We start from the raw sequence: 14,299 nt of genomic DNA, 5'->3' as shown, positions 1-14,299 counted from the left end.
GCTTGAGCACATAGACATTAAGAAAGAGGATGTGCTGGAGCTTTTGGAATGCAAGTTGGATAAGTCTCCAGGACCGGACAAGATGTACCCCAGGCTACTGCAGAAGGCGAGGGAGGAGATTGCTGAGCCTCTGGCAATGATCTTCTCATCATCAATGGGGATCGGAGAGGCTCTGGAGGATTGGAGGGTTGCAGATGTTGTTCCCTTATTCAAGAAAGGGAGTAGAAGTAGCCCAGGAAATTATAAGTGAGTCTTACTTCAGTGGTTGGTAAGTAGATGGAAAAGATCTTGAGAGGCAGGATTTATAAACATTTGGAGAAGCATAATATGATTAGGAAGTCACATGGCTTTTGTCAAAGGCAGGTTGTGCCTTTTGAGCCTGACTGAATTTTTTGAGGATGTGACTAAACATGTTGATGAAAATACAGCAGCAGATGTAGTGTATATGGATTTCAGCAAGACATTTGATAAGGTACACCTTGCAAAGCTTATTGAGAAAATAAGGAGGCATGGGATCCATGGGGAACTTGCTTTATAAATCCAGAATTGGATTGCCCACAAAAGGCAAGGAGTGGTTGTGGATGGGTGAATTTCTGCATGGAGGTTGGTGACCAGAGGTGTACCTCAGGGATCTTTTCTGGAACCCCTTCTCTTTGTGATTTTTATAAATGACCTGGTTGAGGAAGTGGGGGGATGGGTTAGTAAATTTTCTGATGACACAAAGATTGGGGTGTCTTGGATAGTGTGGAGGGCTGTGAGAGGTTACAGTGGGACATCGCTAGGATGCAAAACTGGGCTGAGAAATGGCAGATGGAGCTCAACCAAGATAAGAGTGAGGTGGTTCATTTTGATTGGTTAAATCTAATGGCAGAATATAGTATTAATGGTAAGACTCTTGGCAGTGTGGAGGATCAGAGGGATCTTGGGGTCCTAGACCATAGAACACTAAAAAACTGCTATAGAGATTGACTCCATGGTTACGCAGGCATACAGTGCAGGCCTTCATCAACCGTGGGATTGAGTTTAAGAGCTGAGAGGTATTGTTACAGCTGTATAGGACTCTGATCAGTCCCCACTTGGAGTACTGTGCTCAGTTCTGATCACCTTACTACAGGAAGGATGTAGATTTACAAGGATGTTGCCTGGATTGAGGAATATGCCCTTTGAGAGGTTGAGTGAACTTGGCCTTTTCTCGTGGAGTGACGGAGGATGAGAAGTGACCCGATAGAGCTGTATAAGTCGATGAAAGGCATTGATCATGTGCATAGTCAGAGGCTTTTTCCCAGGGCTGAAATGGCTAACACAAGAGGGCACAGTTTTAAGATGCTTGGAAGTAGATACAGAGGAGGTGTCAGGTAAGTTTTTTTATGCAGAGAGTGGTGAGCGCATGGAATAGGTTGCTAGCGACGATGGTGGAGGTGGATATGGTAGAGTCTTTTAAGAGACTCCTGGATAGGTACATGGAGCTTAGAAAAATAGTTAGCTATGGGCAATCTTAGGTAATTTCTAAAGTAAGTATGTGTTCAGCACAGCATTGTGGGCCAAAGGGCCTGTTTTGTGTTATAGGTTTTCTATGTTTCTATAATCTAGCCTGGTATCTCATTAAGATAAGCCCCACTCCTTGCTTTGTGTTCTTTGACTCCTCATTCCATTCCCAAGGATATAGATTCTCCACACTACACCACCATTCTCAGCACTGGCTCTGACCCTTCTTGCTTGAACTCCACATTCAAGGCCTCAGGTTCCATTTTCAACCACAAAGTGTCAATTTCCAATGGTTTTCAAGTCTCAGTTAAACCCCTGACCATAAGCTGCTCTGGACTCGGCCGTTGGTCCAGGACAGTTCACTTGTGCTGAGTTTTTGCTGTGCAGCACTTCTGAAGCTTGCAATGGGGAGCTCAGGATCCAGTCAGACATTTTTTTACAATGAGGCTTGCCACACACTACGATCAGGAGTTGCACCCTATTGTTGTTGAAATCAGTTTTCGCGTGAGATCGGTTTAGCTATTGTCAATATAGGTGTCGGTTTATTAAGGCCCAGACACTGGCTGGGAGAGAAGAGATAAATGCAAGTTAAAGAGGCTTGGGTATTGTCATGGAGGATGCATTGGTAAAACCTGGGTGGCCTTACTGTAAAGATTACTATCACACGGGTGTTGGCCTATCCATATCGCATGGGGAAATGTGGAAACGACTTGATGCTCACTTCAAATCCAATTGGTTAAACAGCAGCAGTTTCAAATCTCCAACTTCTGAAGCTCTGCTGACTTTGAAGATTGTTTATATCCTCATCATGTTGAAGGCTATAAATGCATGATTTCACTTCTACAGTCTTACATATAAAAGTATGACACTTATCAAAGTGTAATGACCTAAAAAAAATCATTTGAACCTGACTGTGTGTGATGCAAATGAGTATCACATTCAAGGGCCCAGAACTAGAGTTTTATTGTGCATTGAATTGTGGTTTGTGGGTTGAAGACTGGTTCTTGCCTGGTTTCACCACATCAATTATGTGTCAGAGAGGAGATCAGAATCAGGTTTATTTTCACTGACATATGTCATAACCTTTTTTTCTGTTTTGTGACAAATGTACAATGCAATGCGTAAAATATGCTAAAAATTGTCATAAGAAATGTGCAAAAACTGAGCAGAAATAGTGAGGTTGTGTTTATGGGTTCACGGTCCATTCAAAAATGTGAGAGCAGAGGAAAGGAAGCTGTTCCTCAAATGTTGAGTGTCTTCAGAATCAGAATCGAGTTCATTATCACAGGCATGTGAGGTGAAATTTGTTAACTTAATAGCAGCAGTTCAATACAAGACATAATATAGAAGAAAAGAAAGTTAAATAATTGTAATAATAAATAAATAAATAAATAAATAAATAAATCTTATTCAGTATACCTATATTTAATAGATTAAAAATAGTGCAAAAGTCAGAAATACTATATAGAAACATGGAAACATAGAAAACCTGCAGCATGTTACAGGCCCTTCAGCCCACAATGTTGTGCCAAACATGAACTTACTTTAGAAATTACCTTGGGTTACCCATAGCTTTCTATTTTTCTAAGCTCCATGTACCTATCAAGGAGCCTCCTAAAAGACCCTATTGTATCCACCTCCACCACAGTCACCGACAGCCCATTCCACTCACTCACCACTCTGCGTAAAAAAAAAACAACTTACCCCTGACATCTCCTCTGTACCTACTTCTAAGCACCTTAAAACTGTGCCCTCTCATGTTGGCCATTTCAGCCCTGGGAAAAAGCCTCTGACTAGCTACTCAATCAATGCCTCTCATCAATATTTAAAAAAAGTGAGGCTCCTATATCTGATTCTTGATGGTAGTAATAAGAAGAGGGCAGGTCCTGGGTGGTGGGCATCATTAATGATGGATAGCTGCTTTTCGAGACATTGTCTTTTGAAGATGTTGGGAAGGCTAGTGCCTATGATGGAGCTAGCTGAGATGACAATCCTCTTGCAGCTTTTTCCCAATCTTGTGCATTTGTGCCTCGACACCACATGAAGATGATGCAACAAGTTAGAATGCTCTCCACAGTACATTGCTAGAATCTTTGATCACACCATTGTCAGGCCATTTTCTGCAGAGACTGAGGGTGTACTGTATTTGCAATCAATTGGGGAGATACAGTTGTGTTTATGATTAGGTTGCAACATGACTGGCTGGACAGTGTGAGGCAAATCCCATTGAAGTAATGGTGAGAATCCCTACACCAGATGAATGTAATTCACCTCTGCTTTATGTCACTGTTTTTGATCATTGTTTTGCCTCTGAAAGCAAGATCAAATTCAGTTGCATAAGTAGATGATGTTGGAAGAGTTTCTCCTAAAGTTGAATGCAGTTAACCAGAGCCCTTCATGTAGCGTAAACACTTGAAGAAGGATTGCACAAGCAATCAGTATCGCAAATGCAATTTCAGTTGATTACAGATAGAATTTTACGCTGTAAACAAAACAGGCTGATCTAATGCTATGTAGCCTGAGTGAACAACCAGCTGGCTTTTCTCCTGGTTGCTATTAAAACTTACCATTAAAGCCGGAAGTAATAATATCTGGTATGCTAATAGATTTGCTATCTCCTTCCCTATGCCTAGATATTGAATTTTGGGTGTCATCCAGACCAACTTTCACAAAGATTGAAAGTTTACTGAAAATGACTTAATTGGAGTTGTCATGGTATTTTCTGTTTATTTGATGTTTATTAAGCAACAGGACATGTGCAGTAGCATCTGAGAGTAGATAGTGTCAGGCTGTCCCAACCCTGATGTTCAGTAGAATTTGAATGCTTGTAAGATGCGGGATTGGGACGGGCAAGCACTCATATCAACTGAAGTTTGCTGGAGCCAGTGAAGTCAGCTTCTGTGGCCATGTCATTGAGCATAGAGAAGAATAGCACAGAAGCAGGCTCTTCAGCCCATCTATTCCATGCCTAAAACCATTTAAACTGCCTACTCCCATCGACCTGCACCAAACCCCCACTATCCATCTACCTATCCAAACTCCTCTTAAATGTTGAAATCAGGGTCACATGGACCACTTGTGCTGGTGCTCATCCCACACTCTTATGACCCTCTTATCTATCTGTGCCCCTCACCATTTTGTATAGCTCTATAAACTCTCCTCTTACTCTTCTACATTCTAAAGAATGCAGTCCTCACCTATTCAATCTTTCCTTATAACTCAGGTCCTCCAGACCCAGCAACATTCTTCTAAATTTTTTCTGCACTTTTTCAACTTTGTTTACATCTTTCCTGTAGGCAGGTGACCAAAACTGCACACAATACCCCAAATTAGGCCTCACCAACGTCTTATACAACTTCAACATAATCTCTCATCTTCTGTACTTAATGCATTGATTTATGAAGGCCAATATGTGAGAAGATTTCTTTATGACCTTACCTAACTGTGACACCACTTTCAAAGAATTATGTACCCGTATTCCTGGATCCCTTTGTTCTACCACACTCCTCAGTGCCCTACCGTTTACTGCATAAGACCTACTCAGGTTGGTTCTACTGAAATGTAAACCCTCGCACCTGTCTGCATTAAATTCTATCTGCTTATGTGAGTTAAAGGGAACCCCTTGAAAAGGATTCCCTGGATTTACCTGTTGGATCAGAAGAATAACATTTGATGCTGACCACAAATAAACCTACCAAGAGTGATTAAGCAGGCTTGGAGTGTATACTTCCATGTTACTGGCATTATTTGTGAACATTTGTGATTACTAAGGGAAAATCAGCTCCACTGTGATCCACCTACCTTCCAGAGGTGAATTATTCTTAAAAAATTTTATTGGAAATATTTCAGGTTCTATGCTATCCCTATTAGTACTTTTATTTTTGAAAAATACTCGAAAGGTTAAATAAAATTATTACTTTTTTATATCTTGGCTTGGTGTCTATGAGAATTCAACTGTCAGTTGCTCAGTCTACTCACCCCATCACTGAACCATTCCCAAAACCAATATCAAATTCTTCTTTGTTTTCTGCAGAAAAAACTCAAGGCTTCAGATAAGTAAGCTGAAGGTGGAAGATGCCGGGGAATATGCATGTGAGGCTGAGAATTCATTAGGCAAGGATGTCTCAAAAACTACAGTCAGTGTGCAGGCTGGTGAGTGTCTATACATCCTATTGTTTTGTCAACATTCCTAATGTATAAAGCAGAAAATACTTTCCTGATTATATTCTCCAGAATGTAAATACAATTGTTATCATTTTTGTGGTAAATGCTTTTTGCAGTCAATGGCATTTTACACAGAGCAGCATTGAATAACTAGGAATGAGAGCCTCAATAAATTCTAAGAAACACAGGGAAGGTGAATACTGAAGGAACAACTGTTTTACAGTGTCTTCATTTTTGTGATGATGCATATGATTTTGAATAGGCTATCGATTTTTCTGCATCCTTTAATAAATCATCTGACAATTTTGTTGATGAAGAGTAAAGATGTTCAGGGTTTCTGTTCAAATTTTAATAGGACTATCCAAATACTGAAGAATTGTATTGAAGCCATTTATGCACCTTTTCTTAGCACTGCAGATGCCCCTCCCCCCAAATCATTCACTCCCACGACAGTCTTTTATTCCCTCAATTCTTAGAGCTTAGTTTTTCTTCCTTGTATATATTTCCCCCCTTTAAATGTACATAATGTTGATTTGAATGTTCAAGCTCTTTAAACACATTTTCACTGCTCAAGTCCAACTTTGCTATCATGACCTATGTGGGTACCAGTGATGTTGGAAGAGTGAGGAAAGTCACTATCTTGAATGAATGAATTATCTTTATCGTCATTATACATAGATACAATGAAACTCTGTCATATATTGTATGATTCTGTGCTTCTTTATTATTTTACATCCTTTTTGATGTCTGTGCACCGTTCCCATGTTCAATAACACTATCCTATATCAAAGATTTATTTGGAATATGTTTAGCTGTGTGCTCTTCCATGGTCCAACTCCAACCCTCCAAAAGCACTGGAGGATCCACTGCAGTGATGTCTCTTTGCTTTCCAGCACCTTTAAGTTGGGAGATCCCTGTGCAGTTATTCTTAGCTCATCTCTTTCCACTTCTGCATGTTGCCTCTCATCAATAGCATCTGGATACATGATGCTGGAGTCTGCAGCTCTTCTGCCAATGCACAACTCTACCTCATTGATCCTTCACTGTCTTAGTGCTATAAAAACACAAGGGGGAAGTAGGAATAGGCTTGGCTTCTCAACTGCTCCACAAGATGCATTAGGGGACTATCTAACAAGATCATTGGAGTGAAAGGCATGATTAACATTTTTTTTTTGCTTGACATTCATTGAGAAGCACATGTCTGACATCCAGTCTTTGATGAACCACAACTTCTTTAATTAGTAAAATCAGAGTGATTGTTCTCCATTTCAGAACAATGTTCAAAGGTTCAAATGTTAATTTTATTATCAAAGTATGTAAGCAGAATACCACTCTGAGATCTGTTTTCTCCAGATAGCCATAACATACAAAAAAACAATGGCAGTCATTGAAAGAAAATACATGCCCCCACACCGCACAAAAAGAAACCAAACTCTACAACCCCTCCTTCGCACAAACACTAACAAATCACCCACCTAGAAAATGGCAGCTAGAACATTAAACTTTTAACCCCAATCACCCCACCCCCATGCAAAGAAAAACAGTGACAATGTCTCATACTGACCAGACCACTCAGAGGAAATTGGAGTGGGAGTGTAAAGATCCTGTTGTCATGGTGCACGTGGGTCCCAGTGATGTACGAGCACAAGTAAAGAGGTTCTGCTGAGGGAATTTGAGCAGCTAAATTAAAACACAGAGATGAAAAGGTAATGATCTCTGGATTGCTACCTGAACCACATGCAAATTGGCATGGGATTAAGAAGGTCAAACAGCTAAATGTGTGGTTCAGGAATGGTGTGGGAGAAATGGGTTTGAATTTATGGGATATAGACACCACGATTAAGGAAGGAGGAAGCTTTTCTGATTGGTGGACTCCACTTCAACCATGCCAGGATTAGGGTCCTGGGAAATCTCATAACTAGGGCAGTGGATAGGGCTTTAACTAAATTGCAGGGGACGGATTCAATAGCTTGGAAAAGTGTGGATAAAGCAAAAGGGAAGAGGAGGGCATTGAAGTCTCAAGAATAAAGAACAAGATAGAGAGATTAGAAAGTGATAGAACATTAACTTCAGGCAACATGGATAAACAAATTGAAAAGAATGATGATGAATACAGGACTGCAGGTGTTATACCTGAATGCATACAGAAAATAAAATAGATGATTTTGTAGTGCAAGCATGAGTGGGTATCACTGAATCATATTTGAAAGAGGATCAAAATTGGAAGGTTAACATCAAAGAATGCACATTGTTCTAAAAGAACAGAAAAGTGGGCAGAGGGGGTGGGAGGCTTTTAGGTATAAAATGTAATCAAATCCTTAGAAAGACGAGACAGGATCAGAAGATGTAGAATCCTTTTGTGTAGAGTTAAGAAACTGCAAGGATAAAAAGACTCTGATGGGATTTATGTAGAGGCCTCTGAACTATAACAGGATGTGGGATACTAACTATAGTCAGTTCATTATTTTGTAGCTATTCCACTTGTTCAAGATTCCTCAATTTCTATGATATTCCAGTTCCTCTTCGGCTCGTTTGCTGTTGAAACCTGCATACTTTCTTTCTTTAGTTGTAGATTCAACCACAGTGATGCTCTTCTGGCCAGGCTCACTTGCTTTACCCTCTGTAAGCTGAAGTTTATTCCGAGTAACAGTACGTCTGTCCAGAGCCGAGCCTAACCTTACTCATCACCCCAGTGCTCATTGGGCTGCATTGTGCATAATTCACCATCACGTCAAATTTAAAATTATGACCCTCATTTACAAGCTGATAATTTCTCTCCCTGTCATTGTAATCACCTCCAATGTACATCTTTCAGGAAAACACCAAAACAGTTCTCTGTGGCATAGTAGAAGCATATATTCCTCCATATTCCCATTCAATTTATTTTTTTATTACCGATACAGCATGGAACAGGCCCTTCTGACCCATTAAGTTGCACTGCCTAGCAACTCACCTGTTTTAACCTTAGCCTAATCACAGGACAATTTAAAATGACCAATTAACCTACTAGCTGGTACAGATTTGGAGTGAGAGGAAACCATGGATTCATGTGAAAGATCTACAGACTCCTTACAGAGATGATTAAAATTGAGCTCTGAACTCCAATGCCCCGTGGTGTAATAGTGTTGCACTAAATGTGACAATCCTTCATGCCTATAATCAACACTGAAGGATTCTTTCCCTCAATGACTACAGCCTCATTCATCCCTCTTTCCTGTGTGTAAATCTAACTATTTTTCGTTCATCTTCCCTTCTACTACTTGTGACTTGTTTTAAGTTTGAGTGTGACCACATTGCTGAGATGGAATGGCTCAAGACATTTCATCCAAGTAGAAAGTTGCTTCAGTTCCTTTGAGAGAACCTAGTGTTTGTGTATTATCATTTATGAGCGTTATGTGAAAGAGCAATGTGTAGAGAGAGGATATGTGTGAACTGTTGTTCGATTAGTGTAGTGCCACACCCAAATGAATCCTCAACACTCCATGACAAATTGTTCAAGCCTGGGATTCATTGAGTTTTTGTAAAAGTTCTTCTGGTCCTGTGAGAGGTTAGGCTTGGAGGAGTCATGAAATTGGATGTTCTTTCAACAACAATTCTTTGTGCTGTCTGCCAGTGAAATTATGGTCACTCTCATGGGGATTTATAATCCAGTAACACGGTTCTTACCTTGCGATGCTTAGTTTTGCTTAAATACCGGTTTGAATATATTAAAACATGACGGAAAAATAGCTTGCACGGTGGAGATCAACACTCATCAAATTATAGGGGCCAACCGTCTGGGATCTGGTTGCATGTTCTTCTGGTGTAGAGCTTTTCCAACTAAAGGCAAGATTTTACCCTTGTTCTAAGCAGTGGCAGTTGAACAGACAAAACACTTATCACCTATAACAGATAAAACCTTAACATCTGCACCTATTGCTAGCTACTTCATTACATTACCAGATGGCTTTGCGATTTCTGTCTGTTCTGTCGTAAGATGGACTTCCACTTGACCAATAAATCTGATCTTCATTGCAACTCGTTGGGGGAAGATCAAGTTGCCGTTACGTTCACCACCTTCTCACAACTTGACGTTAATTATTAAACTAATGAGCCTTGGGGGTTCTGTCGCTATAGAAACCTGACCAAAAATATTTATGTTGCAGTTCTTTGGCTTTCTTTCCATTTCTCTTTCTGTTTGGTGGATTGTTGGTAACAATTCATTTACATTGATCAATCATTCTCAGCAATCCCTGAGGACCTATCAGATCTCACCTTTGCTTCTACCAGAATAACATCTTTTAGCTAGTAAATTCTGATGTGTTCTACCTTTGCATTTTGAAACATCTATTCAACTTGCAGGTGATTTCACTTTCAGTTGTTTTTTAGAGGACTCCCAGAAAAACATAAAATTTCAGTGAAGTGGATGTTTGGCCAAAGGTAATAAATCACCTTCACTGAAGAACAAATTTGATGAACAATGAGTCTGTTTCACTTTAGTGTACTGCTTTGAAACTCAGAAATAAGGATTATTATAGGCAGAGTTAAAATGCCTAAATAGCTATATGTTTGACTTATCATTTGCAGCAGTACTAAATAAATATAATTAGAGTGATAAATATAAATTAATCCTGTTCATAACTACAAATCCATGTTGCCTTTGTTAAAGGAGATTACTGAACTGTCCTGTTCAACATCCGTAGGGTTAGTAAAAGGAAACTATATTAGGTTATATAGAAATCCAAGGCTATAACTCCTCTAAATCATTTTAACCACACCAGATCTTTCTTCTACTTCACACATGGTCACATGGTTCACAGAGCACTGGATCAAACCATAAGGAAATATAAACTTGAAAGTTCCATTTATCGGCATTCAGTTTCAAAAACAGTAACACAATTTTTTTTCCAAAGTTTGTTTCTTTGAAATATTAAACTGAAGTTTTACAGAACTAAAATTAACAGTGATTTTTAATTTCCGCACTGATTAAGCACACATCTGTTATTTATAATAAATTTGGCTTCAAATCAGTGTTCAGAGCCAAGATCCGTGTTCTGATATTATGGTGAAGTGTGCATATTAGACCTTTCCTGATTTTTTTTTTTCTCCTGGCAGATCATGGCATGACATAAAGCATTTTGTTAGAGAGGAAACAAGTATTATGGCAAATAGCCATTTTGTGAAATTACTTTTTGATTGATTTATCATTCTCAAATTTAGAAGTAGTATCGCTATGCAATTCTACTCAACAAAACTTTATGGTAACCTCAAATGACATGAAACATAGATATGTTGTAACATATAGTTCTTGAGATAAAATGCCCAAACCACTGTACCATCCTTTAGAGGGCAGTGTAGGCTATTACCAGTGCATGCTACGGAAGCGCTACATCTATGTTTTTTTAATATAATATTTTCTTGGCCCAAATATATTTTATTTATAAAGATGCAATTATACAAATCGAACGTTCGTCACCATTTACCGTTCTTAGCACAACATGACATTTGTTTTCAAATTTTACATTATGCCATCAATAAACAAAGTCTTTATTCTCAAATACTCTCCTCAGTGGTTCAGGGCCCAGACTCTGTGTCCGGGAGCACAAGGACCCCAAGCTGTGTCCTTTCTCCAAGAAACTTTACTGGCAGCTGCATCATGCTTCAGTGCCTCTCTGACGCATGGTCCTGCACATTGGAGTATGCCAGTTTACGGCATTCGGTTGTAGATAAATCTTTCCACCGGAAGAGCAGTAAAATTTGGAGAAGTTAAAGCAGGTCATCTTCCAGCAACAGTCTGAATATGAGCAGAATCCATTGTTCCATGGCTGTTGCTGCCTAAGAGGAACCTTGACCAAGACCACTGCATATTTCTTTGCAGACCTACAGTATTTGGCATGTGTGCTCTCCAGGGAGATGGATGATGGACTAATTTGTGATACAGTTGCCTTGAGGATAAGAGTGCAATGGCATCGAGATTCCAGCTGTGCATGAAGGATCTGACAGCTTAGGGGCCTTCTCACCACCAGCCAAGAAAGGCCTTGATGCTGTTTGAAAGTTCTGGTGATGAGGCATTTTGCCAAATGACTTTGACAGTCTGCTCAGGGAACCGTCGGACAATATCCACTGTTTTCTTTTCTCACAGGGCTTCCCAGACATTTCATGCAGACCATTGCATGATTAATGTGTGGTTAGAGGTATTTTTTTTTCTCCAGCTTACCATTACCCTTGGCCAAAAGGTGCTGAGGCAAAAAGAAGCTGCTGTTGGAAGTGAGATGTGCTGTCAGTAACAAATTCTCTTCCAAAAAAGAGCGTGCGGGTGACTCTCCTTTTCATACTGTCACACTGGATTGCGTTACAATGCCCTTGCAAGATATTGTCTGAGACAGGCTGGTGCAAATGTTCAAATTTATATTATTTAAAATCAATAACAATATTTATTATGTCCAAGTGATTCACCATAAGTGCTGCTGGTAACTAAAGGAATACAGCCTTTCAATAGGCAGAAACAACATATTATATGAAATTCACAAGGCAAAATCAAAACGATATATTAAAATTCAGTAAATTTGATTGAAAAAATGGTATGTGCTTGATTCTTCCATTGTTATTTTTGCCACAACTTAAAAGCAAAAGCTAGGAGCATTTATGTTCAGTGATTTGTGATCAAACTACAATTACTGGTGGTCTTTTTTCCTCTTTCTTGTCCTTCTCTTCATCATATACAGCCTTCTATTTACATTAGTTGTGCAATAATGTAAAGTCTGCACTCTGTGATAGCAAAACTGCACTCTCAGGTAATGGAAGTTATGCAGTTTTTTTGAGAAATACCAGTAATTTAAGAAAGATTCCTAGAATAAAAATAATTTTAAACCTATAATAGCATGATTACCCAGCACAAGTGTACTCCTGCTGAGGTACAGTCACAAATAGCCTCCAATTTTCTCTGATACTAAGTCTAATACCGTTGTGTATTTAAGTGTGAACTGAATTATTCAGCTGATATTTTGCTGAGGCAAACTTAACCAAATCAAAGTCTTCAACCTTGGCAGACGAGGCAGTTTGACTAACATCAATTTGTAATTATATTTGGTTCCTTGAATGTAATAAAAGTGTTGATTTTTTGGGAACAGTTGCTGGTAGGCAACTCAGAGCAAATGAATGCAATTAGTAACCAGTGCAACAATGAAAATCTCTGACCAGTCTCTTGTTAAATTTATTAATGGTGTTAAAGAGTTACATTTGAAAATAGGTAGGTGTACCACTTGTCAGTATATACTGTAAAACCATTCTAGGTATTTATTTATTTAACGATACAGTGCAGAGTAGGGCTTCCAGCCCTTGGAATCACACTGCCCCAGGAACCCCCAACAACCTCAACTATCCTGTGATTACGTTCAGGTTAATTTACAATGACTAATTAAACTACCCAATAAACTAATTAAACCTGAGACTGTGGGAGAAAACAGGAACAACCAGAGAAAATCCACACATTCCATAGGGAGGAGGAGTACAGAGACTCCTTACAGATGATGCTGGAATTGAACTACTGACTCCGATGGCACAAGCTTTAATAGGTTCACACTGACCGCTACACTACCAGAGCTATCCGTAAATCTCTCAGTCATCTATTTCAAATTTAATCATCTGGTTCTGAACTGGGGATAAAGTTGTGCCACTAAACTTTTATGCAGTAATGTAAGTTACAATTGTTGAGTAACATCTTAGATGGATAGGTTAAGTATATTCTGAAGCTTATTGGAAATGAGGTTTTGAATAGGCTGCAATTGCTTTCTACTCCATCATACATTTAAAGCCAGTAGTTTCTTTCCACTAATGTCAGTTACTGGCTTACAAGTAGAAAAACTTCAGAAAATGTAAAGAAAATAAATTGCTCATTCAGAAGGAGCAATGACTAAATATCTAAAGTACTTTCATTGAAAGTGTATGGCTGAATATTTGATTTTACTGAAATCCATAAGTGTCAGAACTCTAGGAGCATTTCATTTGGAAGAAGAGATAACTTAGTAGTCTTACTGTGGAATCAACTCCTTTGTATTGCTCCAATATGATAGCAGGAAGTAATAGGATAGTCCAAGTGAAAAATTGCATTAGTGACCTTTAGACAGTATCTGTGTCCAAATGACTGAAGTTTATAAGCCAAAGTTTGTGAAATATGTCGATCTCTCCCTTGATGATCATCCTTCAAGGTGTAAAATCAGAGTATTTGTTTTCAAAGACATGAATTGAGCCTAGTACGCCATTGTGGGAAACAAAAAGCTAATAACAAATTGGCAGCCTCTACCTGAGCACACCAAATTGTAAAGATAATGGAAAATAAAATAGGACACAATGCGCAATGGCTGCATTACTTTCTGAGCTGTGTTTATCTACAATTAAGCTTAATTTCACCCCCTAAATTACACTGAGGCACAGACATGATGCAGAGTACAACATTAATTAGGTTTTGAAGAAAACAATGACAGAAATAAGCCCATTGATTTATCAGAAAATCATTGTTCTTGAATAGGCATTTATATGAATAGACTTCTGGGACTGTAAGTTATAAGAGCATAAGGTATAGGAGCAGAATTAGACCACTTGGCCTATCAGGTTGGCTCTGCCATTTCATCATGGCTGATACAATGTTCCTCTCAGTTCCAGTCTCCTGCTT

At 39.0% G+C, this 14,299-nt stretch overlaps 1 protein-coding gene across 1 annotated transcript in view; it reads left to right on the top strand.

Moving 5' to 3' along the window:
• The window catches only part of LOC132405463 (pro-neuregulin-2, membrane-bound isoform-like), a 138,741-nt gene that overhangs the window by 27,614 nt on the left and 96,828 nt on the right, over nt 1–14,299 (top strand). The window contains exon 3 of the mRNA XM_059990293.1: nt 5,519–5,637. Coding sequence (XP_059846276.1) covers nt 5,519–5,637 — 119 coding nt within the window. The remainder of the gene's footprint in view (nt 1–5,518; nt 5,638–14,299) is intronic.

This window comes from Hypanus sabinus, chromosome 15 (assembly GCF_030144855.1).
Source record: "Hypanus sabinus isolate sHypSab1 chromosome 15, sHypSab1.hap1, whole genome shotgun sequence".
NCBI lineage: Eukaryota > Metazoa > Chordata > Chondrichthyes > Myliobatiformes > Dasyatidae > Hypanus > Hypanus sabinus.
The sequence above is the reverse complement of the archived record's forward strand: the minus strand, read 5'-3'. Positions and strand labels throughout refer to the sequence as shown.